Source organism: Micropterus salmoides, unplaced genomic scaffold, assembly GCF_014851395.1.
Source record: "Micropterus salmoides isolate LMB-PRFRI ecotype aquatic unplaced genomic scaffold, ASM1485139v1 Ms_hic_scaffold_4, whole genome shotgun sequence".
Classification (NCBI taxonomy): domain Eukaryota; kingdom Metazoa; phylum Chordata; class Actinopteri; order Centrarchiformes; family Centrarchidae; genus Micropterus; species Micropterus salmoides.
The window spans coordinates 26,193,032-26,215,005 of NW_024043372.1; the positions used below are offsets into that span (position 1 = coordinate 26,193,032).

At 38.4% G+C, this 21,974-nt stretch overlaps 1 protein-coding gene across 1 annotated transcript in view; it reads right to left on the reverse strand.

The window, feature by feature from the left end:
- Positions 1-21,974, reverse strand: part of cpne5b (copine Vb) — a 146,560-nt gene that overhangs the window by 41,297 nt on the left and 83,289 nt on the right. The window contains exon 7 of the mRNA XM_038697958.1: positions 8,042-8,105. Coding sequence (XP_038553886.1) covers positions 8,042-8,105 — 64 coding nt within the window. The remainder of the gene's footprint in view (positions 1-8,041; positions 8,106-21,974) is intronic.

Here is a 21,974-nt window from a genome sequence, read left to right on the forward strand (position 1 = left end):
ATGTGTACTGAATTGATGAAAATGTCTGTTGTGATGTGGAAGAGAATCTGTGATACAACAGGCTGGAACGTCAGCCAACGGGGTGTACTGTATCCCATGCAACAGTCCTGTCTCTTTCTTTTCTTCTTACAATGACATGCTCTGTCAACAAATTACAGTACGAACAGTAAAAGCATAGCTGTGATTCCTGTCCTCTCTCCTGCAATGTATAACTTTGTACTGGTGAAAGTGATATATGCCATACAAAAACAGTGTAGCCTTGTGCATTTTCAATCATTGTCATCAAAATCTTAGCCAAAATCAGAACCTACATCAGAAAATACTTACAGAGTAAACTATTATATTGACAAGATGGCTAAACATTTTGACAGTTCAATGACAAAGATTTGCTTTTGAGAGACAGACTAAGGATTTTGAGCAGATTATGGGCTTTTGCAGGTAATCCACTGTGTTGTGCCGTTTGTACTACCTGTTTCGAGAAATGCACTTACTGTTTTGCAAATGTTAAGGATGATTCGAGAAATGCACCAAAGCGACTGAGAAAAACTGTAATCTCCGTTGCTTTCTGTATTCTAACCCTTGATACTGGACTTTAAGAAGTACTGAGTTTGTGGTCTCTGCACATGAAAGCAGTGTTCAAGCTCACAATTTAGAGCTCATTGATGAGACAGATTATGAAGAATGTTTGTCCCTGCACCTAATAATAAAAGTAATTAAAGAAACAGCAGTGGGCTCCAGCTTTCTCCGGGGCTCAGCTATTCACAAACTGAGATTTACATCAAGCCCGAGGCTGAAGTGCAAGATACAGTGCAGTAAGATCACCTTCATTAGAGTCAAATTGTAAAAATGGTACATTTTCCTGTCTGATAACCCCCAGAACCCTGCCTACTCCTATTATTAATATTTATATGGTTCAAATAAACAATTTGATAGTAGCCCATTTCTCATCTTTGCTGAGCAAGAGTTTTGTGTAAAAGGAATTAAAGGCGTGTCCCATATAGATGCTTGTCCCAAATACAGGTAGGGTGAGTTTAGTGATTGAAGCAAATAAAAAGTCTGGGCTATTAAAATGAAGTTTAATAACGAAATAAAGACAGACGAGGTGAGATTATCCATAAATCTTGCAGCAGATAGTGAATCCATGCAGTGTAAGAAGCAAGTTCATTAGTTACTATTACAAGATTGTCAGTTATGTTCATCTACATGAAAGTTAACAAGAATGCCGCACTGCCTCTCTGGGATTTACTGAAGACACCTGCTACAGCAGATCCAGGGTGGACACTAGACACATTTAGAGTAAGTGTATGCATCAGATTTTTGGATTGAGTGTTTTGGATTCTCCTGCTGCAACCTTAATGTTTTTCTAGCATTCATTCAGTGAAATGCCCAAAATGGAGTTCATCTTCATTTAACTTCATGTTGTTGCCTTACAACATGGAACATGTCATGTTAGTCTTATTGGAAAAATATTTTAAGCAGATCAGTTAAACTATCAAGACGAGAATAAAAAAAATATAATATTGTGTATAATATCAACACAATGACAGTAAAACCATAAATTAAATTGCAATTTCTTGAACAAAACCTATTACTGAATGAATTGCCATTTTCATCTGTGTTTAAACAATTAAACTTGACAGTGAATCCACATCATACTTTTCATAACAGTATATCATTTTGATGAGTAACACGAGCCTGAGAGTCTAAAGGCTCAATTAGTGCTGCTCCTTAATACCCAACTGGACCAAAATGTATTAAAGAAACTGTTCCACCAATACTGTCATTATATTAGCTTTTTATCAGTTTGACATCACAGAGCTTAATAAGTGTAAACACAAGGTTTCACTGGATGGCTCTATAGGAGTTAAAAAGACTTCACGTGTTTTTTTCAATTATGTTGCTCACAAAGTGTTTTGGTGTTCGAACAGGCAGAATTTGGCAACGCTGCCGCTGTGAGTCAGTGAGTGGAAGGACCCGGAAATCTCTGTGGGGCTAATAGGCACATAAAAGCATTTATGGTGATGGAATGTGTTGGGGATATTAAATATACATCTGCTCCTGCCTCATTAAGATTCTGAGGCGGGAACACACACTCTTGCAAAGGTCTGTGATCAGCAGCCATTTGCTAATATGAGGAGAATAAGGGGATCAATATTTAAAGAGGGGGGCCAGGCTAGATCGAGACATGGACACCCTTAGGGGATTAATGAAGGATTGCTTGTGACAGATGAGACGAGCGTGTGTTTATGTATTACTGCAGAAAGAGTTATAGTTGCACTAATAAAGACAGAATAGATAGGGAGGACAGGTAGTAAAAGTATATCAGGCCAAACCAGTGCATTTACATTAGAATCACATAGACATGAATTATTGTAAGCCTGCTGTTTGCATGGTGGTTCTTTGTATTCAGTGTACATGTTTAAATACACTCCAATTTAAATACATATGTAAAAACAGTGTAACACACAGTGATTGTTTGCATGTCGTATTCTACAAATGGGTAATTCCTTGCCTGGATTAGCTTAATTTCTGTCTTGGTTGATTTAAAGCCACGGGATACGAAATGTGATTTATGTTGTCTTGTTCGTGTGTAAGAACTGCCAAACAGTGTACGTGAGTGGAATTGAGCGGCAGCAATTTCTGGACCCCACTCAAAGCATCTTCTAATCGCTCCACTCCAAGCTGCTCCAGGTTTTCTATTTTCTACATTTGCTATTTTCTTTATCCCACTCATTGCACAAAGTGACGTGAAATTTAGAGAAATCAAAGAAGACGGCATTAAGTGAATGGAAGCACAGGAAGTGAGACGAAAGCACGTGGATCTGTCGTGTGAAGCAAGGCAACGATTCAGCTCAAAATGAGAATGGTTCATGAAATGTGTGCTTTCCCAAAGACTCAAAAAAGGTGGAGGGCCTGGGAGAAAGATGAGCAAAAAAAGTCATACTCACCGCACTGTCACTGAAAACATCTGTACTTGTGAAAACATCCCCATGGGCTTTTAGTGACCAAAAGACACAGACTACAAAACAGTCCAGCAGTTACATTTGTGCAAATAAAGCGATATGAAAATCCTCCTGGGATTGTATCAGCTTCTTCATGTGATGGAGCTTTATCTCAAGAAGGGGAACACTGAGAGACGCTCCAGGCGAAATCACACTGCTCTGCTCCCATTCTGCACTGCTCACACACACTGCTGCAAATATGCTGGATAAAAAATAAATCCTACAGGGGCCAGTAGAGTAGTAGCAGTAAAGAGCTGCAACAGGACTGGGATCCTGTTGGTCCTCAGTAATCAACAATACAGTGTAATTACTCTAATGTGGGTAATTATGAAATTATGAGATGTTATTATCAGTAGACTTAACTGTAAGCATCCACCTGAGGTTCCAGCACCTAGTTCCGCTTCTATGAGCAACAACATTTTCACTGGCCAAGTTGAAGCGTTATTTTATTTTATTTAAAAGGCATTTGACATTTTTTAAAGTAGCTTAACAGTACTTATTCTACTGTATTCTTTGTTTAGATCAAAAAAGTCCATACAAAAGTACACAAGTCATATTTTCCCTGTAGGACAAGGCAAACAGATTTTAATAATAAACATTGGTGCTAGATTGGGAGGAAGTGGGCTGTATTTGTCAGAAATTCCTCAGGATTAGGATTTACTGTGGCAGACCTCGATTTTGAAGGCTGCTTAACAGTGAAGACCACCGCCCAAAAAAATGTTGTATTTGCATGGAGCCATAGCCACCCCCACAAATTGGTTGCTTGGGGTGTGCCGATAGTGTTTGCAAGTGGGAGTTAATCAAATTTATGCAACACAATATTATGATAGTCATAGTGTTTAGATAGCTGCAAAAACTTTTAATAACCAGCACATGGAGTTGTTTCAGTATACTTAAATTGATTGCTGCACGCCTCATAAACCTGATCACATGGGAGAACAATGTTTCCCTGATTGCCAGTTCTGTTCAAGCTCTCACTGTGTTTTTGTCCATATGGTTTAGATTTATCAAAGCCAAACTGTTGTGGAAATCAGTTAATTCAAAATGATAACAAAAGTTCTCGTGTACCCTACATTTGGTTGCTTAATCTTTTTGGCACTACACTGAAAAATTTGTTAAGTATTAGTAAATACGGAATTCATCATTTATAAAGCCTTATTCATACATTAATACACATTAGTAAGTCATTCGTAAACACAGTTATAAATGTTTTATTCTTTATTATCTACACACCATGAAGCATTTGTTAAGTATTAGTGCATTTTTAAGTCTTCATTTATAAATCATTGTTCTTACGTTAATACACATTAGTAAGTCATTTATAAATATAGTTATGCATGTTGTATTCTTTATTAAGAAGCTCATCTATAATGTGCTTAATAATTGTATTTTCATACTTTATACATGATCAGTTCACTATTTATAAACAAAGTATTATTTTAATGACAAACCATTTATATATGAGTATTTGCCACTGGTAGATTTAGGAGTTATGCTGAGATTGTTTCTATTCTTTCACGGGAAAGTATAAAAAAACAGGCAGTTAGCCTATGTAATTTTTTTTTTTTACTTTCCAAATGACAACAACTCATATTTAAATGGTTTGTCATTAAAATAATACTTAATTTATAAGTAGAGAACTCATAATGTATAAAGTATGAAAATACAATTATTCAGCACATTAGCGATGAGCTTCATAATAAAGAATACAACATGCATAACTATGTTTATAAATGACTTTCTAATGTGTATTAACGTAAGAACAATGATTTATAAATGATGACTTAAAAATGCACTAATACTTAACAAATGCTTCATAGTGTGTAGATAATAAAGAATAAAACATTTATAACTGTGTTTATGCATGACTTACTAATGTGTATTAATGTATGAATAAGGCTTTATAAATTATGAATTCCGTATTTACTAATACTTAACTAATGCTTTATAGTGTGTAGTTATTATAAAGTGCTACCAGTTTGTTTTCATGTTAAATGCTTGGACAGCATTACATTTATAGTGTTACACTGATAATAATCACTGCAATTATAATCAGCGCTATCCTCCTGAATATATTAGTTCTCACGTGCAATCACAGATGAGATGATGATGAGCTAACCAAACAACTTTTCTCCTTAACTCCTCTATTTATATAATAATATACATTTTGTGTTATTTGAATAGCTTAACATTTTGCAAAATATGCTTAATGAATTTTGTGAGAGTTACTGTAGATGTAACAAATAGCACATAACTTCTTGTAAAAAATCTAATTATTTGATGGTATCTAGTGTCAGAAATTTGTCTGTCAGTTTATTAACTAACTGCTCTTCCTTTATTATTCTATAATTATTATGATGTTCAACTCCTGAAGTGAGTCAAATTGTAAAAAGGTATCTACAGAGTAAGTAACAAAAATGTCTTTCTCAACTTCTTACACTTTGTAGTTTTATTGTAATGTCTAAAGAATAAACCTGGTAACTCAAATTAGTAAAAGCTAAAGACCACAGTGTCTAAATAATTGCCGCATTTGTGCTACAGTGTAGTTCTTCCTTAATACATATTAAAAGTAGAAAGTAAAGAGTGTTTACCTTTTTGTCTAATGTTCATAATATATTAAATACTGCTATACAACAGTTTAAATACCAACCAGGGTGGTGTCTCCTTTCAAACTGGTGGAACACTACAGTTATTTCCACAAAACAAAAAAACAAAGAGTTAGGCTGCTGTCAGTGCATCCTGACCGCTCCTGTCGGAGTGTCCAGAGATTTAAATAATCAACGAAGTTATGCTGCTGCACCTTGTGCGCAAATGCGCACAGCAACCACCCGGAGAGTGTCCAATATCCAATATTCGCCCACCTTCTTGCTCTGTTTTGGTCTCCACCAACTTCACCTCTCAAATCATGTTGACTTTCTTTCATTTGAAACAGCTTTTTGAGTTATTGTCAGTGGGTTATTGTCACTTTTAGCGCCCCCTTTCATTTTTGAGAAGTCATGTGAATCATTGTCGATATACAAATATTGATTGTAGGAGCTTTAAATGACAAAAACAGTCCGTCTTGTTTTGTATTACAAACTGTGCAGGTGACATCAAATGCAACAAAGCCTGGACCAGGCTTTCCATGTTAATGTTAGTGTGTTTGTATTTAAAAAAGAATTAAGACACAATGTGAACAAGTATATGAAAGAGAAAGTGAGTGTGCATGTTTGTGTGTTCATCTGTGTGTAAATGGGATGAATATCATACCGCATCTCGAAACTGAAAAATAAAGCGTTGAAGGGTTGAAACTCTGCTTGAAAGCTTGAAATCTAATTTAAAAAGGGGTTTTGCAAGTTTGAAACTATGTTTTGAAGGCTTGCATAGTGTTTGATAGGCTGAGAAAACAATTCAAATCTCTGCAAACATTATTGTGTATTTGAGTTTTTCTTCTTCACAACTGCAGTCTTTTTACAGTGTTTCTCCAACATAGTTTAAGAGTGTCAACTGTGTCACTGTTCTTTGTGTCTGTATATGTGTATATATAGTATATATGTATACATATATAGCCCATATACAGGGCAGCGTTTTAATTAACCAACACTCTGTGTCACACTATCAGCCAAGCAGTTCTTATAGCTAAGAGCTGGTACACGTCAGGCGTCTGTCTTTCTCCTTTACTCTCTCTCTCTCCCATTCTTTGTGACAATTGCCTTTTTGGACTATCTTGCTTTTCAAGATCCTCTTCTAACCTGCGTGCTCGGAGCCCACTGAAGCATCCAAAGTTTTACAGCACAGTGTTGGTTGAAGGGGCAGTCAGCACTCACCCCATCATGTTCCTTGGCCATTTCATTAGACTGGGGGACACTCTGCAGAGTGAGAGCAGGTGCCCTGTCTGTTATTTTTTGAGAGGGGTGTGTAAGTGTGATAGATAGATAGATAGATAGATAGATAGATATGTGAGGTGGGGGCAAACTGTTGTGCGGAGGTTTGGAAACATAGTATGTGATAATACCAGACAGATATAGATTGACAATCACTATCACATCAGCAGTTTTCCGCTAGCATGGATAGCAACAACTCTCACTTTCGGCACAGGGATCATACAAATAGGATGACCTGCTACCACTGATGGAGGACAAAGCTACTGTTGGTTCTCCTTAGTTTAGGCGCTGATAGACTAATTAGTCACTTTTTAAATTCAATTTCACTTCCAGGAATACTTCAGTATAAGGTATCTTCAACTAATCTATCAACGGTCATCATACTGAGTTCCCTGTGGAAAAGAGTGAGACGGAAACCGCTCACCTGTGTTAACACAATACCCAGAGTGTGCAAATGTTTCCATTTGTTATTTCTTTTGTGTTAATCATGTGAAGAGGTTTTTGAGGGGGAGAACCACAAGCAACATTACTAATAACCAGTTTTTATAGTAGACTATTGTTTTGAATTTATCTCACCAGTGTGTAAAACTGTGTGGTTGTGTGTGTTAGTTTTTGAGGGCTTGTGTGTTATGTCTGAGGGCAAAGCTTGGTTTTTTACCAAAATTTAATGGTTTTGAGTGGAGAGCTTCATTTTGACCTGAAAATAGGATGTGTGGGGAATTGGGTGAGAAGTTGTGGATTTGTGTTTAGAGTTTTGAGAAAAATAATTTCAAGAAATGTGTTTAAGTAATCAAGATAAACTGTAATAAAGAAAAATCAGATGTAGGATTCAGTGCCAGTTTTCAGTTTCTGATGCAATTGACAGATTTTGGTCTGTACTAAGGGAGTAAAACCTGTTCAAAAACCTGCCATATGAATGGACAGATAGTTAACAAAGATGGACTGAACAACAACTTTTTCATCTCATTGATTGCTGATTCTTTTTCAAAGTGGGCTAAACAAAGTCAACAGGACGTTTCCTTTGTCTGTGGCTGTGTACCTATACTTTATTTGCCCCTCTAAGCTTCCATCCAGCTCAATCCACTTTATGTGCGAAGTCTGTTTAACCAGGCTTTGCTGACAGATGTTTGCCTGCTAATTTGTGTTTGGCAGGGGAGATTATTATGGCTTACTCACTCGACAATTGCTCAGCTCCTCTGCAGACAAGATGATAGTGCCACATTTCTTCCCTGGGATCCCACTGTGGACAAAGAGAGAAGACAATAAGAGCTTCACTGAAATTAAAGGAAACACATCCTCCATTTGTCCACTCTTGGCTCTTAAGTGATCAATAAAGGCCTCTGCAAGAATAAAAATCAATAGGGTGCTCAACCTGAGATACCTGAAATAATTGAGCTTTAACTGGCTGTAACATGCTGTAAACTTTTTTTCTGTGATAGATGATAACTACCTCAACCTATGTTGTTTACTACCCTGTGTGGACATATTTATAATTTAAAAATTTGATTATCAGTTAGTTCAAAGTAGGAAATTAGCCTTTCAGGGAGGGTTTACCCATCCTTTAAGCTGGCAAACATGTTCATCATGCCACACCATTTTCATGACTAAATAGGTAGGTGTTGAGTTTTGTTATGTATTGGTTAATGTATTTAAGTTTGTTTCCCCAGATTTTCAACACATCACACAACATCACATCTCATTTATGGGTCTCACTGCTGTTGTTACCTCTCCTCTTGTCTTCATTACAAGAACTTTTACACTATGTTGTAGTGAAATATCAATTCATCATCTCTTGACTTTAACTTCATCTGTGAAAGATAATCCAACCTCGTAACCTCAGTTTATTATGTTACAGAAGCTTCTAAATAATTTGTTTCAGAACATTTTAATGAGGATTTTACAAACAGTTGACCTAATTTCCTCCTTGATTCCATGTTTTTGGTGATCAGTCAAGATCCAGTCAGGCTTGAATACTATATATATATGTATCTATTACTATACATCTCTAAAATACCATTTTGTAAACACATAACTTTTATGTCTTTTAAATGTTATTGCAAAAAGTGATGTGTTCCTTTTTACCTCTTGTTTTTATTGTTTTACGCTGGGGGAAGATGAAGACTCAAGTGCCTTGCTTAAGGACGAAATAATGCCAGTTTGAACCTTTTGAACATTATAAAATGCAGATTGAAGTGATGTGTTTATGCACATCTGTCAGATCTCCGAATTTCAAAAGAAAAAGTACATGACGAGATTTAAGAGCCATCAACCCCCTTATCTTGCTTATTACACTTGACTCAGACAGAGCGCAGAGGTGGAAAACCAATTTCTTTTGAAGCCTCCAAAACGTTTGTGGCCACAGCTTTTCTTTTCTTCTCTTTGGTCTTTTTCACTTTGCTTGACTCTGTCCTATTGTTTAGAGTACAACATATTGCTTTTATGTCATAGAAATGTATCTATGTACAGTGTGTGTGTGTGTGTGTGTGTGTGTGTGTTTAGGTTGTAGAAATGCTTACAGCCTTTCAAAAAAGACTAAATCGCCTTAGTCCTTTCGTCTGCTGAAGGTGGAATTGTAATGCCCATGAAATGGAATTTGTGTCTCAGGACATGAGAAAAAAAACATCTCAGCTGATTTCCTTCTTAGCATTCATTGGCAAAACCTTACAAGGCACCTTATTTAAGCTGCTTTGGCCTGCTGCTCTCTCTGCCTCTGGCTTTCCATGTACGATCATGGATGGGCAGGGAGGTGCTCTTCCCGCCTCATACCTCTCCACGTAAGCATGTGGTAGGGCAGGGGCACCAAATATAACTTCTGTAAGCAAAAAAAGTTGTCCTGAACTATAATAAACAAACATAACTGCCTCCAGGACATGCTTTCTACACATGAATGAAAGAAAATCAGTCCACAACATATAATGCCCAGTCACACCAAATAGCTGTAGCTGTGGAGCTAACCGCTAACACTATAGCCAGCTGGGATAATCAGTTGAAAATGCTCTCCTATATAGCTGCTTTTCTTTTTCCATGATTCTTACTCAAAACCTTTTCTATATGAAAAATCTGGGAATTATATTCCACTAAGCTTCTTAGTTTTAAAACTAAGTTGAAAAGCCTGTTCCTGTCTGCTAAGCACAGGTGGTGGCCCTGTCTCTGCTTACATTAGTGAACACCTGTCCTACGTCAGAGACCTTAGAGCCTCTGACCACAGGCCTGCCTGTGCCTACAGTACACCCAGGAAGTGTTTGGTTGCAACTTCGGACCCAGTATTTAGTGTAACTCCATCAGCTGTTCACTGTACTGCTGTAGCTGGTTGCTATTTCCCAGCTATAAATTTAAGGCCGACATATGATTTCAGGAGGACATCGGCAAGACTTGTGTGGATAAAACCATCACGTTTTTAATAAAATAACTCCAGCACAGAGAAAGCAACACAAAAATAAAATCGCAACAGTTTGGAAGGTTATTAAACATTTCCAGCGACAAGAGCTGCAGGACTCACGTCTGTGCCTCCTGAGTGTCGGAGGAACGGGATGTTTAAGGAGCTTAATTACCTACTGTAATCAGCTGTTCCGCTTGTTTTGGAGAGGAAGAGACCGACTTCGGCTCTGTGTAAAAACCTCCTGACTGATCAAAACTACTTAGGACCCACTATTTAGCGTAAACACACCGCTGCATGCTGGCTGCTATTTCCAATATATTTAATGCCAACATTCGATCTCAGGTGGACATCGGCGAGACTTGTGTGGCTGACTGTTGATTGTGATTTATTGGTTAAAGCCAGTAGCGTCTACTCGCCCATTCAGAATTTCACTGGAAGGCAAGCCCCCCACCCAAAGTACCCGGTACTTTTGGAAAGTACTACCCCCTTAGCAGGGACTTTTTAGGGGGTTAAATGAAGACCCCAGAAATACATTTAGACCCTGGTCCCTCCGGTGGAAACAGTGAGTTCCTCCAAAGGTTCCTAGTTCTGGGGTATAGTTCCTTTGGTCGAAACGCAGCTTTGGTAATTCTTATATATCAGAGCTCCTAGACCATTAACTGTCTCACTCAGGGACTGGGTGGAAGTTTAAAATCTTCATTCTGCATGTGTGTGTTAATTGCCTCATTGTAGTTGTGTGTAACAGGATGAAAAATTTGTGTAGCTAAAGCTTGTGTGTGTGTGTGTTGTTTACCAACTGCTGGAAAAGTGAAGGGGGTTATGGTATTGTTGGATTGTAAATGATTTCAGGCAGTCGCCCACCTATGTTGAGGTTATACATTCCATCAGATCATTACAACATCTGTGTATTAGTTTAATAGAAAGAGGAGGGTCTGTATTTTTGTATTTTGTGCTGTTTTTAAAGTTATACCATTTGGATTGCCCAAGGCTACTTTCTAACGATCAAGAAAAGACGGTTTCTCCAAAAAGAGTTTAAGGATTTACTCATTCCTCTCTTTATGTAAAGGAAAACTTTAAGCCTCCCCGATTAATTTTTTTATGGCTGTAATTATGGTAATACACAAAACCCCGTTAAAATGCCCTTCTTTTCAACCTATCTCACTGTTGAATCCAGATTATAAATTGTTTTCTAAAGCTCTAGACAACAGGCTGAGTAAATAATTATCAGAATTGATAAACTCAGACCAGACTGGTATTATTCCAAAGAGATCTTCTGCCAGTAACTTTTGGGCTCCAGGGCTGAACCTAGTATAGCCCTTACTCTGGATGCTGAGATGGCTTTTGACAGGCTTGAGTGGCCTTATTTGCTCAGGGTTTTTGCTAAGTTTGGGTTTGGCCCTTCTATAAACTGTGTCAGCAGCTGCATAAAAAAAACTCAAGCCAGAATTATCACCAAAGGATAAATGTCAACTGCCTTTCCTTTTAGTACATCTAGCAGGCAGGGTTGCCCCTTGTCTCCTGGGATCTTTGTCCTAGCATTGAGCCTCTAGCAGAAGCAATCAGGCAAGATGCAGGCATAAAGGGCTTTAAAGTAGGTCCAACAAACCACAAAATGAATCTTCTAGAGGACAACAAAATCCTTTATTTGACAGATCCATACAATTCCCTCCCTTTATTACAAAAATCTCTTGGATGCTTTTGGCACCATCTCAGGCTATAAAGTGAACTGTGAAAAAGGTGAAGTTATCCCACTTACAAACTTTGATTATGTTGAGTGTCAACAATGAAGCCAATTTAAATGGTCCACAAACTATGCAAGATACCTTGGAATCATGGTAGATAAAAATTAAAAAAATATGTATCAACCCATTTACCCCACATTGGATAATGACATTAACAAAAGATTTACCTTCTGTCATCTTTCTTGGATTGTAAATACTTTTGCCATTAAATGTAACCCAGGCTGCTATTTTGTAGCAGCAAAGTAGTAGTACAAAAAAAAATGCATTTCATATGAGACACTGGCTGTTTCTCAATACCGAGTTCGCCAAGTTCGGACTTCTGTACTTTAAAGCTTGGACTTGGCAAGTTCGGCTCGGGAGTACAAACTCCCAGGAACGGGAGCACGCAGTCAGTCATTCAGCAATTGGAACAGCAGCAGACTTGATGAAGGCCGGACCGTTAGCGGGCAGGACCTCACAACTCTGAAAACGTCGTAACAATTTTTAAAATCAGCTCTGTCTAGAGAAATCAACCACATATTTGTAGTTTAAACAACTATATTCCCGCATAAAAAAAACTCTTAAAACTACTATATGTGACACAAGAACAGCAGTATTATAAGTTACAGTTCTGAATTTTCTGACATTTCCGCTTATACCAGCGAAATGCATTCTGGGATATCTGGCGATCCAAAGTCCTCACAAGTCACCAACGATGCAGGCTCGGTAAAACGGGCGGAGCGAGAACACATCCGGGTATTTGACTTGTATTTGGCTTTATGCGGACTTTTGAATTGGAACAGTAATTTGGCTGCGACTTATGATGTCTCAAGTCCACAAGAACACAAGTACAGACAAGAACGCAGATTGAGAAACAGCCACTGTTACTGAAGGAGATTTTAGACAAAGCCCACTAGTAATTGCCATGTAGTTGCTTTATCCATGAGATAGACGCTAGTGACAGTTTCATGACAAAGTTGAGTGTAAGAACCTACAGTTACATTAGACTTACATTAATGGTGGTATTTTCAGCAGTAACTTTCTGCCAATTTCCACAAAACATTCAGGGACTTCACTTAATGCACTCTGTTTTTGCTGAGGTCAAAAGACTGGATAAAGTGCTCTCCAGCTGTGTGTATAAGTGCTTTCTGCTTTGTGCAGAGGTGTGTGTGTGTGTGTGTGTGTGTGTGTGTGTGTGTGTGTTTTAATGGACTTCTTTGATCCACACAGTGAAAGACTCCCATTGATCTTCAGGTGGGGAAACCATCCTGGTCGCATGAGCGGGTGATGTAGGAAAGTGAGAGTGGTTTTTTTGTCACCTAAAGTCTTACACACTCACACTTTGGCATCCCATCAGTCACTGGCTCAAAAATACAGCTTTCAAAAATCTCCATATCTACATCCTCCTATGCTCATTCCTTCCTTCACCTTCTGCAACCGAATCAATTCTCTCTCAGGTCTTCCCACAAATTGCCTGTTATCTAAAGACCACTGAAAAGCAACAAATCAACAGACAAAAGACTTTGGCTTGCGAAAGTGAATTTGCTGACAAGCTGTGGTTATAAAGTAGCTGCAACTATAACCCTATGTTTTATGGTCAGTAGTTGGCTGACAAATACTTGAATGCTTTACACAAGTTGCATGTGAAGAACATGTTTGACACCCGTGGAGCAAAATCAGGTCATTGAAGGTGTTTTCTGAAACAATATTTCAGCATCGGCTTGGCTGATTTGGACAATATTGGAGTAGTTTTGGAGGTTTATTGGGGATGCTGAAAATGGCCATTTAAACCAGAAGTGGCCAAGTTTCAGTCCCCGATGGATGATGAATTTTGAGTCGAGTTTGAGGTTATTGCTTAGTACTAATAATAATTGGACCTGCATTTCAGAATCAAGGGAACTCAGTGTCATTGATGTGAATACTGAGACATAATTTCTTCAAATGTCTTCAGTTCTGCCCAAATGTTCTACCTGTTAAACATTTTTATTTGCATTATACTACATTCTCTCTTATTTTGAGGATACTATATAGCCATAGTCATATTATTATGGTTTGGTTCTTGCTTTTGTTACCTTAAATATCAAACTGTGAGTCACTCAGAGTGTGATGGTCAGTGAATTAAAATGTTCTGCAACATTTGGATAATTGTGTTCATATATCTCCTACAATTTATAATGGATGTGAAGTTATTTAAATTATTACAAATACATTATTTGTCCAATCTAATCGATTCGGCGTCCTCTAAAACTTCTAAATGGACTGAAACTCCAATATGGCCCAATATGAGTTCCAGTTTGGAAATCCACAAGCTGGAAGTGCATCATTCAGGTGTTTATGCTCCTTCTCTTGGGCCTGGGCACTTGCTAGTATGTTATCAGCTCGGCGGTGCAGGGTTCCGATAACTCCTAGCTTATGCCCCAGTGGGTGGTGAGAGTCAAAGTATTGGTCTTTGCGTGTGGGTTTCCTTCAATGTGGAGATTCCTGTCCTCTTCAATGTGAATGGCACAGTCCAAGAAAGCCAAACTGTTGGTGCTGACATCCTCTCTTGTGAAAGTGTTGTTACTGTCCACCAAGTTGAGTTGAGATGTGTTCTGTGAAGGCTTGCACTTCCTGGATGCAAGCTTACATGTAGATGATGGCCAATAGGAGATAATGCTGAGCCCATGGCACAGCTTCTGTCTGTAGAACCCTCTCTTGTACTGGAAATAGGTGGTGTTTAGGCATAGGTCCAGTATTTACAGATATCGTCTGGGCTGAGGTTAGTTCTATTATTCAGAGTGATGTCTTGTAGAAGTCATGTCCTTACGGTTTCCATTGCCTCCATGGTGGGGATACATATGAACAAGGAGGTCACATCATAGGACACAATGGTTTTATCTTTTTCCAGTTTTATTCCTTGACCCTTGTTCACATAGTCTGAGGGGGTCGTGGTGGTAGGACAGTTTTTATGTATATTTGTGTGTGTGTATATATATATATATATGTACAGGTGTATAGAGTTTGTGTGTTTGTAAGCATTAATCCTCAAGATCTTTTACTCTCTGTATTCAATGTTGTAAACAACCATATTTTGTATATACAATATTCATAATTCTGCTGATAACTCTGAAGGGAAAACAAATCAGTTGGTGTTGAATTGCAATCTGTCTCCTGCTGGATTTCATCCCTCTTGTATGCCTGTGCATGCCAAAAATCCCTACCATCTCGTTGCCTAAGAAAATATTGGACGAAGATGAAAATTATTGAATAAGATCTCATTTGCACCTTGCTATTGATTTGCAACAGCAAAAAAAAAGAAAGAAAGAAGAACTTGATTTATTATTTATACAGAGGATAGACCTGAGGATGCCACAAAAGATACTGCTCCCTCACATTACTGAAAACCTGAAACAGTAATCAAATAAATGTGTCAGGCTAGCAGTAATTTCTTTGAACTGCACCTGGGCAAATTAGAAAGCTCTTCTTGCAATAACTTGGGACACAAGAAAAGAGAGTCAAAGCAGTGGTGCATGCATAATATAATCTATCCATTAACACAATGCTTCAAAGACCCACGGGGTGCACACAGAAGTGTTTTTGAACCTCCAACATTTAACAAAAGAGGGTTGTATATTGACAGAGGGCACACACACACACACAAACACTGAGAGACAGACACATATTATAAGAAACCATAAGAAACCTAGAAATCACACTTTTACAAAATCCCATAAAGACCCACAGAAATATTGCCACTGTCATCACTATCTCACACTGCTGACCTCCTCACTTTCCTTCAGCAGAAAGATCAATGTGAGAGCATGCATCAACTTTACGCTTTACGCTATCGAGTGGACATTTTCAGCCCTAAAATGTATTAAAATGTATAGAAGAAATGCAACTGGGTAGTCCCGATTGTCAGCACTGGCCTCCATGGCAAAGAAGGACCTTTTTATTGGAACTAAAACACACCGATGTAGCGTCCAACCGTGTCATTGAAAGAAAGGAGGATTGACTTTGATAGGTTTAATGGATTTTTTTTAATGGATTTTTACTAGCTATTGATAATTGCTTGCTTTAGATCAGGGGCTTTCAAAGTATGAGACTGTAGGAATCCTCTTGGGTTTACTTGCTTAGTTTTGTTCCTGGATGCCTACGGGATCTCAATTTTGTTATTTGGCCCCATAGACACTCAACAATTGAGCCAAGATAGCCTAATATTGCTGTCTGACCTAACTTCAGACTACACCAAATACATAAAAAATGCCTGTCCTAAGGCATTTATTAGTTTAGGGGGGGGCGTCTACCACTTTGAAAAAGTTTGCTTTAGATTGTTGCTGCTGGTGTTAATGATGTTCAGATCCAGTGGCCTGGCTGTGCCTTTGAGTGTGTGTGGTGGCCCAGCAGCTTGGCTGGAATCTGTTGACTGTTAAATCCTGTTTGTGTTTTACGGCATTTTTGCTTGCTTGGTGGTCGTATGAGCTTATTTGGGCCATATGCAATGTTTGTGATGCAGCCTCCTGTTATACTACATGATAGTGGTTCATCCTTGATGTATTCATGTCTAACAATTAGTGTTAGGTAGGTGCATAGGTGTTGAGCCTTGTGTTAATTCACCTTATTCCACTCTATAAAGTTTACCGCCACTGTGAATATGGGGTCGAATGGTGAATGACAATAGTCTGTGGTGAGGTTATTCAAAGGTGGTTTAATTGCAGGAGAACTGAAGGCCTAAATGTAAAATACATGGCCTGCCACTGCATATTTTCACTCACATTCAGCCAGACACATACACTATTTTTGGTCACAGTGGTGAGAATGTTTAATTACAGAAATCTTAAGGGAGTCAAAGATTAAGCAACTAACAAAGCTGCAGTGAATAAGGAACAGTCAAATTAATTTTGCCAAGGGGGATATGAGAAGGACAAGAAAAGGAGGGGGGATTGAAATTGTGGATCTACTGGGCTACTCTGTTTTTTTTTCCATCTTACAGTGTGTGTTACGGTGTATTGTGCCATTAAGATCTCATTTTGCAACCATTTAATTTGACTGATTCTGTAGGACCTTCCCACAATGACAATGCTAACATGCTGATGCTTAGCAAACTGTACAATTTTCACCATCTTAGCATGTTGCATGCCAACAGTATCAAATACAAAGTCCAGCTGAGAATGGTGGGAATGTCATTAGTTTTGCTGTGCATTGATGGTGGCTAAGAATATAAGATGTAATATTGGAATTTATCAACATGATGTTCAGTGAGCTGGGTGGTAAAGTGCAGGTCTTATACACTGGGGCTTGTGAGTTCAAGCCTACCTAGGGATAATTTTGTTTTCTCTCTTCAACAAATTGAGTCTACAGCGACTGTTTCTTCCATTACAGCATGTGCTGCACTGTTCATGTTTTGGTGTTTGAGCGACATCCATCAACCTACAGACGCTTTATCATTTCCCCCAGTATCTCCAGACAGAGGACATTTGGGGGAATCACGTTTTTTGACAGCTCTTTTAGAGGTGTGTCAAGCAGGCTACAGACTGCTTTAATGTCGTTCAGAATTTTTCAAAGTAAAGGTCAACTCCAAATACAGCATTACAGTAAACAAGCTTCTTGCGCTTTTATTTTGTACCACTGCCCACTGCAAAACCACTAAAGAGGAAGTGATTATGTGAATAACTGTTGCTGTCATTACTGAGATCTTTTTCAGCATGCTATCAAAGTATTTATTTATTTATATTTTTTGCTGCTATCAAAACACCATAAACTGACCGCGGGCCAGATATTAATATTACAATTTTGATGGTCCATAATCACAGAGAGAATTAATGTGTTTCCCTTGTCAATGTTTGTATAAACTTTATCTAATGTGTGGTTTATAATGGACTGTGATACAGAAACAGTGACAGTGTTTCACACTCTTAGCTTACATATTCCATGTTATCTGTCAGTGGCCAAGCCACAATAATATATGGTTTTACTGAATAATTAAGTAAATATAATTTCTTAATAAATAGACCTAAAGAAACCTCATTTCTTGACTGGTTACTTATGCTGTCTCAGAAGAGACACCTTTTGTGCTGTGTCAGCCACCATAGCTGTCCACTAGATGCCACTAAATCTTACACACTGCACCGTTAATTGAGCAGCCCTAGGAAGTGGAGAGGTGTAGTCTATCTTCAAACACTGCATGCATAATTATCAGGCAAATTGTATTCCTCAGGATTAATTTTATTGTTGAGCAAACACAATGCTGTCAGGCATTCCAAAATATGATTGAACCTCAAACCTGAATGTTTAACTAAGGAAAAGTGAGTTTTGTATATAAGTTCGAAGATTTATTAGGCAACTTAATTACCAAAATAATTTATATCTATCTAATTACTTTATTTATTTATTCTCCATTTTTAGAGTAAGTGTGACAACACAAAATGATAATTAAATAAAATTTTTGGCCTTTCAAAAGTATTTAGTAACCACTATCTAGCCCTTCTATACAGCCTCCCAAATGATGTTCAAAGAGGGGTCCCGAACTGTAAATCTGATGTTTCAGAAAGGCCCACAAGTTCTCAATTGGATTCACGTCAGGTGAGGAAAGAGGCCAGGTCATTATTAGGGCATCTTTGTGGCCCTTGCTGGATAGCCAAGCAGTGGAGTACATGGAGGCATGTGATGGAGCATTGTCCTGCATAAAGATTATGGCCTTCTTGAATGCTGAGGAAAATGAAGAAAGTGTCACAGAAAATGGCAGTAAGTTTGGGAGTTCAGTTTCAGTCCATCTTCAACCTTCAATGACAGCAGCCCATACCAGTACCCCTACGGTGGTGTCCTGTGTCCATCAGTGATCTAGCCAAGGCCCATCCATCTGGTTTATCAAGAGTCACTCTCACTTCACATGTCCATAAAACCTTTGAAAAATCCGTCTTCAGGTATTTCTTTGCCTAATTTTGACGCTTCAACTTGTGTATCTTATTCAGTGGTGGTTGTGTCTCAGCCTTCTTGACTTTGGCCATGTCTCTGAGTTCTTGGCACCTTGTACTTCTGGACACTCCAGGTAGCTTGCAGTTCTGGAAAAATGTGGCACTGGAGGATAAGGGGTTCCTGGTAGCTTTAATATGCGCCTTTCTTCTCCATGAGCTTTTTGCGTCCAAGTTGACTATTAGCAACAAAACATTTGATTGTCTGTGGTCACGCCTCAAAAGTTTAGCTGTTTCAAGAGTTGTATTTGTCTGAATGGCATTTTAAAATTTTTGACTTCTCAGTGTCAGTTAAATCTGTTTTTTGACCAATTTTACATGAAGAATGAAGCTACCTAATAATCATGCACACCTTGATATAAGGTGTCATTCACTTCCCTCATTACTACACAAATAAATATCACCTGAAAATGATAAACTCCAATGAGCATTCATTATATGGTTTGGAGTTGGAAAATTTGCATTGAAATAATTATTCATTCAAAATACTTGCTTGCCTAGTAATTGTGCATGGATTGTGGATTGACATGAAATCTTTAATATTTAGTCTAACTTCGGAAAGTTCTGGATTAAAGTTACAATATATCTGTAATTGTTCCTAACCAAACAGGAATTAACTGGAAGCAGAAAAGCTTTTCCAGGGCCAAGGGCCGCTGTAGACAATCACACTTGTGCTGGAGGCATTCCAGAAGAGCACTCTTCCAAAGAGATCTACAGTGAAGAATATGTCCTCATTGATTCACTCAACAGCTCAAAGAGGGAGAAGAGCAAAAAGGTTGAAGAATGAATTGAGCCGTTAAAGGACAAAACAATAGCTCCATAAGGTGTTTCAGTTTGCAAGTTGCAAAAAAGTTGAACCCGTCAGATTTTCATTTGCTTTTTGTTATTCTAATAGAAGAAAAAACTCAAGCATTCAAGCACAACAAGACAAAAAGAAAGATCTTTCTTCCAAAAAGGCTTCAGACACCCAAATCAATTAAACTGTCATGTTTATTCAGTTTTAGATGTCTAAATTCAGCACAGGGGAAAAATCTTTCAGTGTATTTGCATTCTGTAAATGCTTATGCCATTTTCCCTCTTTGGTGACTAAAGCCATCATACCTGTACTAATAGGTGAAATAGGTACACAGAATAAATTAACACAAGGAACTGGGCATGTTAAAGGTGTAAGAGACAAGCTTAATTTTTAAAATGATTGCTTTGTAGCTGATATATCACTTTTGTTGGACTATTTCTTGTCTCCTGTCTTTGAATATGTCTCAGTTCCACTGTTGGACTACCTGCAGTTTGTTTACAAGGAAAATCAGCGTGTAACACAATCGGCTTTGGCTAACATTTAATCTCTGGACACCAGAACTGGCTCCAGTGCCATTTTATGAACTTCAGATTCACACTTAGTACTTTACTTCAGAGCTCTGCCATAGACAATTGTCCAAGGGTATCATCCTTCAAACTACAATCATTTTCTAACAGCCTGAAAGCAGTTTATCGAGTGAGAACCTGACATATACCTCCCACTCAACTTTATACTCAACAATATACTGTATGTGTACCACCTTAATTCCTACTACACAAATGATTTTACATACTGCCAATCATCAGTTAATTTTTATTGTTTGCAGATGGCATTGCCTTTGTGGACCTTATTAACAACGATAAGTTCATGCACCGGCAGCTCACTTTACAATATGAGGAGCTGTCATCACCTTCAGCAGAGTTCTTCTGAGTGAAGGTTTTTTAATAGTAGTTCACTTCCAGTAGATGCCTTGTGCTCATTTATGCCTGAAGAACAATGGCCAGGTAAAGGAATGGGATCACTCAACCATGTAATCACATTCCAGTGGACTACCATCACTGACCCCATCAATGCACAGCAAGAACTTCATCTGATGAATCAAGAAAAGGAGCTTTCCTCTGCTGGTAATAAGAAGCTCAGTGTCACACAATTAACATTAATCCGTTTTAAATCAGTAATAGAAATCTTTGTACAGTTATAACGAACTGAATGTTGTTCACACTACTGAGCACATCGTTTGCTGTCAGCTGCCTTCTAATAAGGACCTGCATGACTCCAGACTGGAAAAGAATCAGATTAATGAGACAGTCACCAACCTTACACATATAGACAACCATCTGTTGCAAACACTCTCCAGGGGGGACATGTGCATTGGATGAATTTCTCAAAACTGAAGCAGCTTCATTGCCAGGGCTGGCACCTTTTCTTTCCAATCCCCCAAAGACTCGCCATCCGAACCATCTGGAAACAGCTGTTAGCTAACTTATTAGTGCACATCGAAGTGGCCCTTTGCTCCACACTGTGTATGAGGGTCTGGTTGCCTCTGTAGGCTGCCATGTATGTGAAAATGTATTATGAAAAAATACTATACACACACAACAAAAAAATCACTTACACAGCGCAAACAGTCAATTCAGTATGCTGCATGTTGGTCAGTGAATTGCCGTCCAGCTGCACCAGTGTTCGGGTTTGTCTCATTGCCAGGTTCCCACTCGCAGGTCACCTACTCCATTCCACTCCAGAGCTTTTGTCTAAAATGGTGATCAAGAATAAAAGCTCCCAGAGCATTTAGCTTCGTGGTGGCTTTTACTGATCTTGAGGCCACAAACCTCACACTGTGACCAAGCTGAGACAGGAGGCAGGAAAGCAAAAACACCATGGGGGAGTCCTTTAGGGAGCCGGTGATGGTGATTATTAGCTCCCATTAAAACTGGCCAAATGCTCATCACTATGTTTTGGGAAGCATAAAGGCAAATAGGTGCTGAAAGCAAGGCTTCACCTCCAGGAGGCACTTACTGAAGATGAATACTGCCTGCTGTTGTTAGAATACCATAACAACTACTTGTGGCAACTTGATTTTATGAACACTTGTGCTTTGCATTTTTGGGGGGAAATTGGGTCATGTAAGAAAACAACACATTGAATACAGCAAAAGAAAAAGATCTGCTGATCATAGAAACAAGCAACACACAATATAAATGTCAGTTGAACAAAACTTTGAACAACAAAGGATAGAGCCGAGAGGTTAGGAGAGCTTGAAAAT